Source organism: Conger conger, chromosome 10 (assembly GCF_963514075.1).
Source record: "Conger conger chromosome 10, fConCon1.1, whole genome shotgun sequence".
Taxonomy (NCBI): Eukaryota; Metazoa; Chordata; class Actinopteri; order Anguilliformes; family Congridae; genus Conger; species Conger conger.
Window position 1 is genome coordinate 26048814 of NC_083769.1, and position 16896 is coordinate 26065709.

Consider the following 16896-nt stretch of genomic DNA (forward strand, 5'->3'; position numbering starts at 1 on the left):
AAAAGTCCCTTCTCTGAAATTATTGCAATAGCTCTGAGTGCCAACAATTTTTCTGTATTCATGTATTGTAAAGTTGCTATATCTTGATAACAGTTCTTTCCAATTTATTGCAGTATTTCCCATTTTTGTAAGGGACCATGTAGCTCCCCCTAGTACTTACCGCTGAACACAGCCTTGCTCTTTGAGTCTGGCTCTGTCCCCATCAGACTCAAATCAGAGCAGAGTCTGCCCAAGAAACTCCCAAGACTCAACACAGAGCGGTCTGCCCATTGACACTCTGCTCCCAGCCTATCAAACCAAAGTTTAAAAAACTCCAGCTCACTCTCCGCCGGAGGCCCACAGCCCCCGAACGCAGAGGAGAGCTGTGCTCCTCTGTTCTGCTTCCAGGACCGCTCCTGCATAATGACTTTGTACTTGAGCTCTTCTCCTGTGTGCTGACTCTGTCCCTTCATGGATCCTGCTGCATCCTCTCAGTGCTCATTAAGTCCAGTCTTTACTCTTTATGCTGCGTTCAAATGCATCACGATGAACAGTAGATGCAGAATATCAGTCGACACAGCAAATAAAACTTACCTTGCTACGGTGACGTTGCTTGGTAATAGTCTTATAATACATGCAGTTTCCGACATGAATAGGTAAAGGATGATTGCATTTGGTATACCACTTTATGTGTGTTGGGGAAGAAATGCCCCCCGAAAAAATCCAAGCCCATATTGTGTTTCTTTGTTGTGTTGTGTCACATCTGGTTTGGAATTTTGTTGGCTACAATGGTAAAGAGTGTAATAATTTTAAACTTCAGACATCGTTTGACACACTCAAACACGCACACGTACTCACACACACACAGCCGTAGCCATCGATGGAGTTCTTTGCCATCATAATCATACTTTACCGTTGTGCTCTCGTCCACTATAATCAGTTTTGCCATTTTGGTTTGCCATCTACTCTACCGTGTCCCCTGATACATGTCAACACAGCATCACTCCTTCAATTGGTTTGTTTATTTTTCTGATCTTTCACAAATCCCAGGCAGAATTTATGTGCAGTATTTATCTTTCCATGTACTAAATGCTTTTTATAAGCCAGATTTCTGAAGCAGATGCTTATTTCTAAGTCATGAATAATTTTTTATGAGACATTAAAATTATTACCTGTCTCTATCTCTTATAATACAATTTGTAGTTCCCTGAAAAACTCCCTTGTAATGACTAGCTTCCCAGAATGCAACAGGGATTGGGTGTGTCGGTTACTGTGAAAACTGAGGGAGTTGGACTGGAGAGGTAGACCCTTCTCTGAGGGTTCAAGGAGCTAAGGAAGGCATTTGAGAGAAAGGGAAACAAATGGGATGGAGGGGGACTTGGAATCCTTACAGACGTCAGCGTGCGCGGACTGATGACAGCAAATCCCACCTTTATCACATTCCTCCTTCCCTCCTCCACATTTCCCCGCTCCGTTCTGCGGTGAGACCGAATACCAAACCCAGGAGTCGGCCCAGGGGCCCGAAACATCTTATCTGCTATGGCAACCCACTCTGCTATGGCAACAGGGCTAATAGAAATGAACTAATTTGACAGTTGTTCTCTGGTCCTTGTCTGTTCTGACTGTGGGAGCTAAATGAGGAGGAGGAGGAGGATCTTAGTAGGTTGCAAGGTGATATCTCAGACTAAGACAAAGAAAGGGTGTGTCGTTTTCTTTCTCTTTTTTCCCCTCCTTCCTCGACCTACAGTACTGTATGTGGCTGGAGACGAGTACATACTCTCTGTCCTCAGCGCTGGGGAAAAGTAATCTGCTGAATATTTTGCCGGACACCATTTACCTATTCACGGACGCGGTGATATTTAATATGGCCACAGTCTGATAAAAACAGCAATAAAAACAGGGCTATGTAAGTACGAGCAGAAGCGATTCATGCCCTTCCATCACTGAGCCACTCGGCTTCACCTCACCAACCGTTGGAGGAAGTGTCGCTGTGCATTTCCTGCTGCTCATGCCCCCATGATTTACATCTCAGTCACACTGAGGCGGTCTGCCTGTTGGCTGTGAAGGAGAGTTGAGTTGAGTTCCTCCAGTGCATGCAGGGTCAAGGAGTCCTTGACTACGGGCCCTCCGGCAAGGTCCGCCATTTACCCCCCCGGAAGGGAAAAGCAGAGAACACGGGACACAGGACACATGGAGTCTGAACGGTACGGGTGTGTGGGTTGGAGGGTTTGGGAAGTTAATTGACCCAAAGATTATCAATCAATCCTCAGAGGTGTGTGTGACCCTGAAGGTTGGGCGGCAGAAATAAACTGCTGTCGCTCCAGGGCTGACGATGAGCAGAGAGTAGGCGAGAGAGCGCCTGTCTGTGCCGGAGGAGGGTGACGGGAACCGCATTAGGACTATGATTTATACACAGTTTGTCAGCTCATGGAGGACACTGTGAAATTCACACATAGCACACATCAGTGTTCAACCTCGTTGAACAACCACTGGTGGACACAGCTACCTGAGGAAAACGGAGTAGGTAATCTCTTAATGAGTCCTGTAGAAAGTGCAAATATTTAATGGGTGAGGTAATACAGAAGTGTGTGTGTGTGCGTGTGTTTGTGTTTATGTGCATGTGTGTATGTGTATGTGCTTGTTAGAGGAACAAAAGTGAAAAAACCTTTGCTTGTGTCTGCACTGCAAACTAACTGCATTTTTATAAAACATTTTGTTTCAATAAACATGCAAATTCTCATGCAAAAGAAGCCAGATAAAATGTTGATTAACATTGTTAAACCAGCCTTGTATGTTATGATCTGGAGGGAGAAAAATATCACTTAACTGCTGTACCCCAACTATTTATCGGTTTCCGACTACATAGAAGCAGGTATTGAAGCAGGATAAGCATTGTGTGACCCAGGGGCCCTTTTCAATAAGAGAAGACCAAAGCCTGTGAGAAAAGACAGGACCTGATCACCATGCAGTGTTCAGGGTCATCATTCTCTTGATCTCAGGTGAATCTAACACATTCTAGCTTATGGGATCTGCTGCCATGGTCCTGGAGAGCCTCAGGGACTGACTTAAATCAGTGCCTTCTTAATTGTCTGTCAAAGTGGTCATTTGCACAGTTTAGTCATTTCGCCTGCTTTCCTTTGCCTGAGAGGTTTGCTGCTTTTAAGGTGTCAAAGAAAATATCTCCAGAGATTTTGGATGAGTTGTTGATGCCTGTTTCTGCCTAAGAAACTTTGTGTATGAGATAATTGATTTAGAGGACCATGTTTTGTTGTTAGTGAAGGAGGATCAGACCTCCCAGATGGAACATTAGTCTGCATTCTGGAGACTGGGTGAGAATGAGTTCTGAAATGGGTCATGTTGAACTTTGGAATGTCTCAGCACATAGAGTAGAATGGCAACACTCCAGTAGACCCTAGCACAATTAAAAAAATTATTTATTTTCTGTGTATTTTACATAGATACTTTTGTGTACATTCTTCATTCTCTTAAACTTTACAATAAAAAGATTGAACCAAGAGCAACAAAAAATAAACATTCCACACAAATTTCTACTTCAGTTCTGCAAACAAAACCCCGAAAAAGAAAAGATAAACACATCTGCAACCTTAGCCAAAAACATTTAATTAACTCACAAGAAATTTCTATGGATAACTTTCATTTCTTTTGGAGGTCAAGGACTGGGCCGGACTCATACTGAAACCTCGTCAAAATCTGAAAGGTTTCTTATTTTAGAAAGAGAATCTCTCCCAGTGGACCAGTGGGAAGGTCAGGCCCTTTCACAGTGGTGGCAGGGCAATGTTTATTTACGCAGGTCATGGTGGAACATTATTCCACACTAAGGCCATTAATTACCTGAGGCTGCTGAGCAAACAGCTGTAATTGGTTTCAGGTCAGGACTGGGTGTAGCTCAGGCTTTTTTAAATCACCCAACCTCAGCCCTCTTCAAGCCAACACCAACCTGCTAAAATGCCCACCCAATTAGTCCTCCCCATCGACCCCATGGTCTCCATCTGGTACAGGACAAGAACTTGCCACAGTTATTGCTATGAAATATATCACCACAGTATATTATTCGTATGCCAAAGGAGGTGGTTCTACAGAGGTGATAATCACATATATCTTAACCAAATAGAGGTGAAGATTGCAGTAATTAGACCAAAGAGATGTGGGGAGGGAGAGAGCACTTATCTTTAATGTCTGCAGAATATAATTTTAAAGCACAAAGGCGGTTTTCTACACATAATGTTATCTGGCTCATCTATGAGACCGAAAATTGCAATATAAGGATTTCAACATCATTAAAGCATCCCGACAGGCACACACTGGCAGGTACACCCCATTAGCAGATGCAAGCAGCTGCACTGCCAGCCTACTGCCAGCTACAGATTGGCCAGTTGGGGGAAGCCAATGGATCCATTATTACACATGTGTAGTTCATTTTACTGTATATAAATTCAATTCAATCATAATCAGGGCTTATAAAATGTAATGTACTGATATCTAAATTAGAATGTGGATTTGATAGAGCAGTAATGACTTAATACGACTAACTATGGGATATGATAACAGGATTCATTGAGTAATTTTCTGGACATGGACAAAAGATTAGATAGTTTTTTTCTCCAAAAGGAAACCACAATTATATTTCATTGATGCATGGTAATGCTTTATTTCAGATGCTGTGGTCTGTGACGAAACAACGATGGAACCTGCAGATGATGTTTCTCCAGTGGGCCCAGCAGCTGACAATGTGGACACAGCAGCTGATGTAGACACAGCAGCTGATAACGTAGACACAGCAGCTGACAATGTGGACACAGCAGCTGATGTAGACACAGCAGCTGATAACGTAGACACAGCAGCTGACAACGTAGACACAGCAGCTGACAATGTAGACACAGCAGCTGATGTAGACACAGCAGCTGATAACGTAGACACAGCAGCTGATAACGTAGACACAGCAGCTGACAATGTGGACACAGCAGCTGATAACATAGACACAGCAGTTGATAACGTCACTATAGTCACCATCCCAGCAGTTGAAGCCACAATGCCACCCACAGAGAAAAGCCTGGGAGACATCCAAACCACAGACACACTGACCACAGGTAAGATCACACCGTAACCCTATGCACTTTGCCATCTTTTGGCTGAGTCGTCGACCTCTCAAATTATTGTTGTGCTCATATTTATATCATACAAAAAACTGTGACGTAGCAAAACCGCAAGGCCAGATTGTTAAAAAGACTTTCTGATAGCGAGAACAGCAGTTGAGATGCTTATGAGTCTCTTATTCAAGGGGATAAGGAAGACATTGCAAAGCAGGGCAAAATGAAATCCAGCCTCCCCCTCGCCATTCTCACGGTTTACAATCCACACCTCGCCAAAGATTTAGACAATAAAAGGGATATTCTAACAATCCTTGAAAAATGATGTTCCAATATAAGAACAAAAATATACAATTCAGAAGTTGCATGAATAAATGCATTGTTTTACAATGTTTTACACACATTGTTAATAGCTCACTTTTATTGTAGAAAGTTTGTTTTGATAATTATTTGATACAGATGTATCTATGCAACCAAAAATCCCACCTGGTTACGAAGCTATGACTGTTTTCTGACTAACGTTGAAGCTAATTTTTCAGAAAACAATCAATTTGCTGGGAATATAAATAACATTACATTGCATTATTGGCATTTGGCAGACACTTATCCAGAGTGATGCAAAAAAAAGTGCAAAGTGCATACACCAGGAACAAGTGTGCTGAAAGACCAAGTGCTAAGAGTACAACTAAGTGCTAAGAACTAAGAGTTCTTCATGTAAGGACTAGGACAAGCTGCTTTCCTACCCTTTCCAACAAGGTCTAATGTGTCATATTCAGGTGACAGTTTAGGATATCTTTATCAAATTATGTACACAAATTTACATGGATGGATGGAATTTACATCAAGCTTGTGCACAAATATAAAGTAGCTCTGGGGGGGGGGGGGGGGTTGATTTAGAAATTGAGATATTCAGTGCTAAACTATAAAAACACAAGACATTTTGTCATTTCTTTGCATTTTAGTGTACTGTTTGTGTATACTGTATGTACATGTGAATGCCGATTGAATATGCCTCTTCTAAGCCCAGCTGATGAAACATGGCAAGATGCAGTAGGAGAGGCCCTTAAATTAATCCCAAAATGGAATGGCTTATGAATCCCATCAGTTCCAAAACCTTCCTTTCAGGATTGTCCCTCCAAATTGTTTCAGTCACACAGCACATCAAGAAAAGTGAGAATAGAAACAAGTCATTTCATTGAACGCAACTTTCATTTTGAATTCAGATATGTCTGTGAGTGGGTAAAAATCTTTAATAATACTATATGTGGCCCAGTCTTTCAAAGGCAAATGGCCAACATTATTCTATCAGAGTCTCCTGATAAATAAATGCATAAATAAATGCCATTGGATTCATATTCTGCAAAGAGGAAAAAAGGGCAAAAGAATTTGAGGATGCTGAGCAGAGACAAGAAGCAGGGAAATGGATTAGACCTCAGCAGTGTGTGCAAAATGAACTTTATTAAAAACTTTATTAAAAAGTCAACTTTATTCAAAACTGTTGACTGTAGAATGCATGGAAAATCTAAAATATCTAAATGCAGATAAAAGGCAATTGGAAACAGTTGCAATGCATATGAAAATGTACCTTTGACAGCTGTATTAAAAAAGTACAAATAACATTGTTATCTCTGGTACAAATCATTTACAGTCATCTCTGGTACAAATCATTTAAAGTCATATCTGGTAACTCCATGCTTCATCTAATCATGTACTCCATCAAATTCCATGATAAAAAATAATGAGCGCAATTTTGTACACAATATAAGTGTTGACATGTAATACAATGTATTTAAATGAAAAAAAAGTCTAACATCTTTGAACTATTCAAACCATAACAGTGATAGTGTGCTTGTGCAGCTACATCTGCTGTTCCAGCAGGTGCAGAGGACCCGACCACAGCTGAACCGGCACCCCTGGACACCACGCAAGCCCTGGCTGTGTCGACCGCAGCCCCAGAGACAGCTAGCGCCCTGGCAGCCACACAGGAAGTCCAAACGGACTCCCGGCAGACTACAGAAGCCGTCACATCTGGCCCAGCAACTGACCTGGTCGCCAGCTTTGCCACAGATGTGCCGACTGACACACAGACCTCAGAACAGACCCCTGAGAGCACCACTGTATTTCAGACCATGACAGCTAGCTCTACCACTGCCAAAGCTGGGATGATGGTGAGACTGCAGTTCTAAGAAAAGCATTTACTCATATGATTGACAGATTGCTTTCGTATGGTGCATATTTTTAAGTGCAGGCACTATCCTGTTTAAGGGCTAACATGTTTAAGTGATGTATACTATGTCATATTTCACTCATTAATGTAATACGTAATTGTATTTTTTACTTGTGGTTTTGGGAAGCACTTTGAGATTAACACTATATACTGTAATACTACTACTACTACTACTACTACTACTACTACTACTACTACAACTACTATTAATAATAATAATATCATGAAATGTCATGTTGATCCACAGCCTATTATCATCCAATGTGTGGAAAAAGAAGCTATTAGTGGCAAAGATGCAGTGAGGTTGGAGCTAAAGATGGCATCCAGTTGTGTGAGTATTGCAATGTTCTCTGACTATACGCTATCAATGCCATGTCAACTGTCTTAAGGTTTATTTTAGCTGGGCTTGGATGTGTCTCACTGTGGCATGCAAGGCACCTCCAAAGGCTCCCAATTTTTGTTGGCGAGAGATACAATCACTAAGCACTTTAGTAGGTAAACCTGTATTAAGTTTGAATTACTTGTTAATGCAAATATTTAATCAGCCAATCATGTGGCATCAATTAAATGCATAAATGTATGTAGACATGTTCAAGAGGTTCAGCTCTTTTTTAGACCAAATTTCAGAATGGGGAAGAAATGTGATCTAAGTTAATGTTGTATAATGTTCATATTCGCATGAGATTTGCAGAGATTTCAACTCTTGGTTTTTTCTTGCTTGAGGATGTATGCAACTTGAGTACTGCATGCATCATACGATTTGAGTTCTGACTCCACCATGTCCTGAACATTGACATAACAGACACATAAAAGGCTTAGCCAAGCAACTTCAATCCAAAAAAGCATGCAGGACCCAATCATGTGTGATGGGTCAAAGGCAGGACAATTTTCAGTGAGCCATTGGATATGGTTCTTCTGTATGGGCTACAGGAGGCAAAATCCGAAGGTATTCTGCTGAATCTCTGAAAGACATACATGTATAAAGTTGCATATGAAAGTCATATATTCTGGAGGATAAAGTTACCTGCAAGTGCAGAACCCCACCCAAGCTACTCCATGCGTCCACTCTGTCTTTACAGGAGATCACCAAGAATATAATGGAAAAACATGCAACAGACCTGTGTGATGATGACTGCAAACTTGACATTTTCCATGAGGAGAATTCCAGTTTTGTCATTGTTACAGGCTCAAAAATTGAAGGTGTGTTCGATGCCAGTTATGTGGAAACTTAACTTGTAGTCTCTTTCTGTCTCTCGATATAGAGTTAAATGTGCTGTGATGCTTTCCATTATTTTACTCAACAGATTATGTGAATGGTGCATGTTGCATGTACTGCACATAATATGGATTTCATGATAATGATTAATTTAGGTTGCATGGGAAAACAAAACCAGAACATGGCAGCCTGAGCAGAAGAGAAATGAATCTGGTCTGCTGAAAATTACAGACATATGGCTAATCTGTGAGAGGAAACTGTATGGTTTTACTGAGGGATAATAATGAATCAGCCTTCTAAGTGCCGACTACTGTTACATAACTATTACATAAGAGCTACACATTGTCCTTAGGGTTAATTTCTAAATGCTTAATTTCAAGTTTCAGTTACCGTTGGTAATAAATAGTAACAAATGTAAAGTACTGATCATTTTTCCAAAGTAAGAGCCACTGCAAATTGAAGTCTTCATTATCTTTATGAGACCAGTTTCAATATAGGATCTCTGCTCTGTATTTCTACATTTAAAGTATATAAAAAATAGCACATATTTAAATACACACTTTTAGCAATGTAGTTGGCAATGTACTCTTCATCATTTTACAAACAATTTCATAATTGTACCGTTTTAAAATACATTTGAGAAAATACATGTAAGAGACAACACTTCCAGTATATGACTATTGTTAAAAACACAGCCAGCTCTTGGGCTGATTAAAGGTTAATAAAGGGGGCATCTTTGAGACTCAACAGGTTTGACTGTTTTTCCTTACAGATGATGTAATGGCAATGGCAGACAAGTTCAACAGCGAACCCATTAAGAATGCGGTATGTCTTCATGAGGCACTCACACACCAAAAAACACTTAACCATATGGTAGAGATCACAGCTGAACTTTAAACAAACATTTGAGAGTCATATCCCATCATTCCTTCTCATAATAGAGTCAGTCACAACACTCTGGGGGACTGCACCCAGGACCCATACCATTAGCATTATTATTATTTCTCTGTGACACAGCGAGGTACACATACTGTATAAATCATGAGCTTACTTTTATTTGAAACTAAACAGATCTTCTCTCCTGCCTGTGGCACTGACGTCATCGCTACATGACGTAATCCTGCCAGCTCGGGCCCCTCGTTAGGGGAAGGGTCTTTTTACGGCTGTCCCTGACACCCACCCCCCGATTCGCCCTGGCTCAGCACTCTTTCTTCATAGACCCTTTCTTCTATCTCTTGTGAGATGCAGCGGTGTTAAGTGTGAGCACCATGTTCAGCTCTGTGCAGTGTTGTCCTTGCTCCACCAGCTCTGTGGAAGAGTACTTGCGTAAGAAAGCAGTACTTTACTCCCCATGCTGTGCCCCTGTGTTTCAGCATGCCTGCTCCTCCTACCCTTTAATGTCTGCTTTTCATTTGTGGATCTTCTGTTCTGAGAACGAGAGAAGAGGCACATGTGTTCCAGTTTTTTGTATTAGGAAATGGAACGTCCCTGACACTTTCTTCTCGTGGGCTCATAAAGCATAGAAATATCTGGGACATAGTGTGTTGACTTGCTTTACATTGCCTAAAGAGTTCTATAGGACATACCATCACCCGCATTCACAGGGATGAATACACAGATATACTCCGGGACATTAGTCCCATAACTTCATATTCAATGACAGCCATCTGAGGCCACAGTGTACATGCACAACACCCAGGGAGGACCGAGCAGTTTCAATTATGCTGAGGATATTTCATGGTTATGTGAGGCCATCTCACAGTCTTGGTGAAACCTACACTGTAACCAGTAATGACTTCCCCCAGGATCAGGATAGGAACTGAACAGAAACAGTAAGGGTATGGTTCTTTCGGAGGACTCTGAAAAGACCACCGAAAGAGGTTAAAATAGTGTACTGAATGCTTATGTAGTGCTTATGAATGTGCTCCGTACTGCTTAAGAAGGAGTTCGATAGCTCTTTTGTAGGACCCTTCAAAGAAAGTATTACCTTACATTTTGTATAATATCTTGTTGTCTCTCACCCCCCCCCCCCCCTCTCTCTCTCCCTGGCTCTCTCTGTCTGTAGCTGGGACTGGTTGAGGCCACCCCACGCTGGGGAGAACACCCCCCGACCGTCCTGGTGGCTGTGCTTATCACTGGCCTGGCGTTGGCCGCCCTGCTCATTGGTGGATATGCCTTCAAGGAACGCCGCAGCCGCAGGGCCAAGGGCATGAGGCTGGTTAGTGGGCAAAGCGGCTCGCCCTAAATACTGAATTTAACTTAACTTAATACTGTATATACAGCACACTGCACTGTGTAACTGAGCCTCTTTCACTGTCCAAGTGAAACTCTTGTCATTTATTCGGAATGTTGTTATTTTGTAGCTGTAGGAGAGCTTTTACTTTTGTTTCGATATCATGTTTCTATAAAGAAATGTTTTAAAACCCTACTCATCTGTTCATCTGCTTTTCTTTCGCTTCAGTTTCTCCTTCCCTTTTTTTTTTATAGTGACGACTTCAAAATGTGAACTCTGTGACCTTTTTTTGTTCCCCAAACCATTGGCAGTCCAATAGTTGAAAATAAATAAACGTCGGCAAAAACATCACAGCGAAACAACAACAACAGTATTCCAACACACACTCAATTAAAGAAAAAGCGCTTATAACAACCATGTGTAAAAAGGTATTTGTCTCTGCCATAGCCCCACAGCTGTTTCTCTCTAGGGCTCATGACATCATGGGCAAAAGCCCTTTATGGAGGGTTACACCCTGATCCAAGAGACCCTGCAAAAACAGCCCTCACATGGATTCTAAATGTCTGTACGCAAACATGCAGAAATCACCACTCAGTCCCTCGTGACACATTATGACTGCTTTAACTGTATCACACTAAGAGAAGGAATGAGCTTTTCAATTAGTATCTAAACTGAATTTCAGCTTGGCTTAGATTCAGCATGGCTACAGTTTATATTTGTTGACAGACTCTAGGCATGCTATTTCATCGGCACATATTCTGTATATTTTTTGTTTTGATCTTTTTTTTCAGCAGATGGAAGACTGCCACCCAATGGGCACTGACTGTAACTGCAATGTGAATGACATGCCACTTCATTTTCAGCTTCACTGATTTGCAAGAACAATACAAAAGTCATTCCCCCAACCCGCACTACTCACCTATGCTGTATCTTGCATTTAAAAGCATTCTGCAAAGTAGCACAAACATGCTTGCATCTGTTTATTGTTTATTTTATCATTTATTTTTTTATTGTTTATTTGCACACACACAATGTGATATGTTTTACTCACCAGCTATTTTACATTTACACAGCAAAGCTGCTTTTTGCCTGAAGTAAAATGGTCCTGTTTCTCTGCAGATTGTGCCACGAAGTGAAATTTAGTTTCATTCTAATCCTAACACAGGGGGAAAGTGGCAGTACTGTCCATGAAACAAGGTGCAGGTCTTTCTTGTGTGTTAAGCCTACCCTATTCCTCTCTGTGCCAACAGGCTGAGGAGTCATATCAAGCAGATGAAGAGAACCAGGGTAATACCCTGGTCTCAGTGGCCCCTCTGAACCCCCCGTCACCCCAGGAGAAGCCCACCATCAACGGGGAGTCCCCCAAGGGGGTAAAGATTGAGCCACCCCCCGCTGCCACCAACGGCCACTCCACCGCCAAGGCCCCAGTGGCTGACACTGAGCTGTGATCCACAGCCTCGACCCACCGGGACCCAACACTCCTCCGCCTCTCCACCCACCACCGACCCCTTCTACAGGCACGCCCAACCCGCAAGGTGACACCAGAGATCGTCTCCCACATCCCCGTGCCCATCCCCCGAGGATACCTTCCCCACTTTCTCTTTATTCCGCTTTTGCATGAAGGCAATGGGAGATCCAAAGCCCAGTAGTAATGACCCCAGTACGTGAGGACTGCAGTGGCAGTGATAGAGCTGTGCGTAATGAGAGTGCATGACCCTGTGGGTGCTGACTGCTGGGTGTGGAAGCACTGGGACAAGACTGGGTGGAGGACTGTGGCGTGTTTAGGCCCACCATTAATCAGCACAGGGTCCCATGACTCCTACTACACTGTCAATGCCTGTGAGTCCTACAAGTTTCACTGTAGTTTAGTTTCCTCAAAGTCCATGTTACTACAGTAATTCAAGGCCACACAGTAAAATGTTAAATCAAATCGATGCTTAGAGAGTATGTATGGTCCCTGCTGGACTCATGTACTCTGATAGAGTTGATTTAACTCTGGACATTTTACCGTGCACGTGATTACAAATGTAAGTACTTATAGCTTTTAATTAATTTGTGACTATGATCTCAAGTCATACAAATTATACGGCAAGCTGTTAATAAGCTTTTAAGCTGTTTACAAACTTATCAAATATCAAATGGGTATGAGTTTGTGTTTTCATTTGTTAATATGTTTATAGAAGAATGTGATGATTAATTTGATAGGTATAGCCCTACATAAGTCTGACTAAGATGTGAAATGACAAGGTGATGGGGTGAGGGAAATGCCCAAGGAGAATGAAACCTTGTCTTCTTATGGTGCTTAATTTCACATTATCTGAATAATGCAGATAACCTCCACCTCATTACTGCAAGCTTTACCAGGATCAGCCAATGGCCTGGTAGGAAGGGCAGAAGCTCAAGTGCGGGGCTGCTGTTTAGCAGCGATGTCATTGGTTACTGCTGAAATCCGGATGCCGCATGATTGGCAGGTTGAGCCTATGACACACCTGCTGGAGTTCGAGCTGTTCTGTTTTTTTTTTTTTTTTAAAGGGAACCTCCACTGGAATAAGACATGAGCTCAGAATGCAGAGATTAATAACGAATATCTCATTTGTTTTGTGTCATTTTGTGGCGTCCAGGGGTGTGGTTGTACCGGTCATTGATTTGCATTAATATTTTATTACAATCATTTGAACTAAAGCCACTCCTCAGTAAAAATGGCGGCAATCAGTTGAATGTCCAATTCAAGTCAATATGCATTACAACCATGCCCCAGGACATGACAAACAGTCTTCACCCTGTTAAAAGGAGAAGAACCAGATATCACAAACTGCATTGCTCCATTGTGTTTCTGAACAAATGCCTCCACTTTATAAACTACGAACATGTAAGCATCATTGAAGCAGGAACCCAGTGACAGACTCAATTTACTGCATTTTAAGCTCATGATTTGTCATTGGAGGTACCCTTTTAATGCCAGTGTTATGTTCTTAGTTCTTGTGTTTAATACTTTGTAATGTCATAGCCCCAACTTTTATGTCTTTAAGTGGCATTTTTCTTAATATTGACTCTTACTACTGTACAAACTGTGCTCAGCCAAAGAACAATGTTGAACAGGTGAGCCAAAGAATCAGGGAGTGTTAAGGAGAATTTCTTCTGGGTGACCATATTCAGAGATACAAAGTATTCTTTTCTTTCTTTTTTTCTGACGGGGACTGGATTTTTAGTACACTTGCATGAACCTAATATTGTATTCTAGGGTTGAAGCTTATGAATGGCGCTTAGCAGCTATTCCAATTGTTTTATTTAGCTTTGATGTTCAATGGAGCAACTCATACACACTCAGTGATCACTTTATTAGGTCGACCTGTACACCAGGTTGTTAATAAAATATTTAATCAGGCAATCATGAGGGAGCAACCAGGGTAGTTGTTTTTCAGACCAAATGTCAGAATATGGAAGAAATGTGATCTGCGGAATGATTGTTGGTGCCAGACTACTGATTTCTTGGGATTTTCATGCACACCAGTCTCTGAAGTTTGCAGAGAATGGTGTGAAAAACAAAAAAACATCCAGTGAGCAGCAATTCTGTGGGCAGGAATTAATGAGGTCAGAGGAGAATGGCCAGACTGGTTGAAGCTGACAGGAAGGTGACAGTAATGCAAATAACCGCACATTACAACAGTGGTATGCAGAAGAGCATCTCTGAACACTCAACGTGTCAAAACTCCAACTGGATAGGTTATAGCAGCAGAAGTCTAATAAATACCTATTAAAGTGTTCACTGAGTGTATGTTAAGAACAAATTGTCTTTCTGATTCATGGTTTTGATTGAGTCCTTTTTTATTGAAAGAAGGGAACAGAAATTGGTGTTCAAAGCCACATTGGTGTTCAAAGCTTGCTTTATTTCTCATCAGTTACTGCAGTGTTCTTCACTAGTTCTGAAAAGACGTATTTGTTGAAGAGAAGCCAAAAACCTCAGCTCATGCTTCTTTCACCACTCAAGGACAATTCTCTCTGAGAACTCCACATGATTGGTTCATGCACTGAGAGACAGGAAATTATATTTAAAATGCAATCCTCTCTGATATGTTTAGAATTTAAATCTACAGGACTAGGACCATTTAACAAAATAAAAGCTTTTTTTTCTGAGAAATCTTCACAGATATTTTAAATAAAATAAAAAACTGTTTAAATTTGCTGCCATCAAAAATCTATTGACATCATGAAATCATTGTATACTCTAATGAGCCATTCCATTAATGCAAGATTATGTCTACAGTTTGCTTCCTTTTCAGTTAGTTTGACTTTTTCCTGATTAAATGGAGATCAATCATACAGAATTCGCCATTATCCATTATTCTAGGTGTTAATTTAGTCAGGCTTGGCATTAGTACCAAGTACCAAGCCTCATGCTTTAGTATCATATCAGTTTCATAGCATTTTAGAAGTGCTCTACTGGCATTGAATTGTATAAGTCATATTACTTAAATTTTAGGGAAGGAAATGGCATACATTGAAAAACTGGGATAGAGATACCTACTCATTTAATACTGCAAGGTTTTGAATGCTGTCGGTTCTAAAACTGGAATTTTCTTTTATAATAGTGAGCATATACATTTTTTTCCTTTTTTATTTTTTGTTGCTGACATTCCAGATCCAACTTTTAATTACACTAGCAGCCAATGATACTTTGACTCAAAATAAACACATTTTTGTATGAATATATGTTCGTAAAGAAAATTGAATATGTAAATAAAACTGTCTCCTCCTCCCTGTATGCAGCAGCATATCTGTATGCCTTATAAAACAAGATCATGTCTCTATGATGTCCCTTTCATTGTGTTTCCCTGTGTTATCCTGTTGGGTCACACACCACTGTTTGTCTAGTGAATAACACATACACACACACACACACACACACACAAACACATATACACACACATACACATACACATATACACACACACACACACACACATATACACTCACACACATACACACACACACGTGCACATACACACATGCACAAACACACATATATACTGTACATGTATGATTGTACTGTAAATGAGTATTGTCGGTAAAGTATATAAATCCAGAATAGTCCATAAGGCCTCACAGCTGGTTGTCATCAGCTAGCGCAGACTTGTCTTTCATGGTTCTGGAGTGGCAGGATAAACATCCTACAGCTGTTCCAGTTGATCGGTCTGATCCAATCAAGAGTGACTGTTTAGGGAGGGGTACTCCAGCCCCAGACTTTTAGAGTTATAGTCATTGCTCGATTGGCAGTACACAAATTGGAAGCAGTCATGTCAGATGTCTCTCCGGGGCAGAACCCAGGTTTATTTTTGTGATCTGCATATTTGCATGAAACTGTATACGGGGGGGTCGTCATCCTCCTCTCCTTCACCTCCTCCTAACTACCGCTCTCCTCATGTGACAGTAATGCAGGAAGCTTCCTCAAGCCTGCTACCATCTTGTGTGCACATCCTGTCCCTCACACAATGTCTGTTGGAATACATCTGCCTTGGCAAGGCCACCCAAGGGCTAGGTACAGACCAGGGCAAATCCTACATGTACTCACTGCACAATAAAATGTCCACTGTTGAATCAACTCTTACAGAGTACATACTATGATCCCTACTGAACTCTGTAAGAGTTAAATAAACAGTGAACATTTTACTGTGTACCTTAAAAATGGAGGCAAGGAACAAATAGCTCACTATTGACAGGAATTGAGAAAATAGAAGCAACACAATCACACAGATAAAGTATTCCCATCCATCAATCAATCTTGCAAAGACACAGAAAAGCAAAGATATTGCCAATAAATACACCGATGCTACTAGAATTGTGTTAAGGAAATATGAAGAGAGAGAGAGAGAGAGAGAGAGAGAGAGAGAGAGAGAGAGAGAGAGCCTAGTCCAACCAGGGATAAGGAAAGGTCAATCGGTCAAACGAGGTTTGAGGTCCATTGACGTCATTACTAAATGCATCCATGAGGCCTCATAGTAGCCTTGCTCCAGGTCTAATTTCTTACTAATGGGAATCTACATCGTGCCACCCTTAACAGAAGTAGTCGTTGATAGATTGCATAATTTAGTGCCACCATACTGATCTTACTAAATGTAGTTACTCAGTAAGAACA

The 16896-nt window shown here is 41.2% G+C and overlaps 1 protein-coding gene across 3 annotated transcripts in view; it reads left to right on the plus strand.

Annotated features, from left to right (window-relative positions):
• Positions 1–15574, plus strand: part of LOC133138828 (hematopoietic progenitor cell antigen CD34-like) — a 24703-nt gene extending 9129 nt beyond the window's left edge. The window contains exons 2-9 of one of the 3 annotated variants that reach the window (XM_061257920.1): positions 4656–4712; positions 4875–5087; positions 6945–7255; positions 7562–7645; positions 8394–8514; positions 9303–9355; positions 10596–10748; positions 12014–15574. In XM_061257920.1, the coding sequence (XP_061113904.1) occupies positions 4656–4712; positions 4875–5087; positions 6945–7255; positions 7562–7645; positions 8394–8514; positions 9303–9355; positions 10596–10748; positions 12014–12211 (1190 nt within the window). In that variant the 3' untranslated portion in view covers positions 12212–15574. Of the gene's footprint in view, positions 1–4655; positions 5088–6944; positions 7256–7561; positions 7646–8393; positions 8515–9302; positions 9356–10595; positions 10749–12013 lie in introns of all 3 variants that reach the window. The other 2 variants (XM_061257919.1, XM_061257917.1) reach the window with 2 other exon arrangements.
• The last annotated feature ends 1322 nt before the right edge of the window (positions 15575–16896 follow it).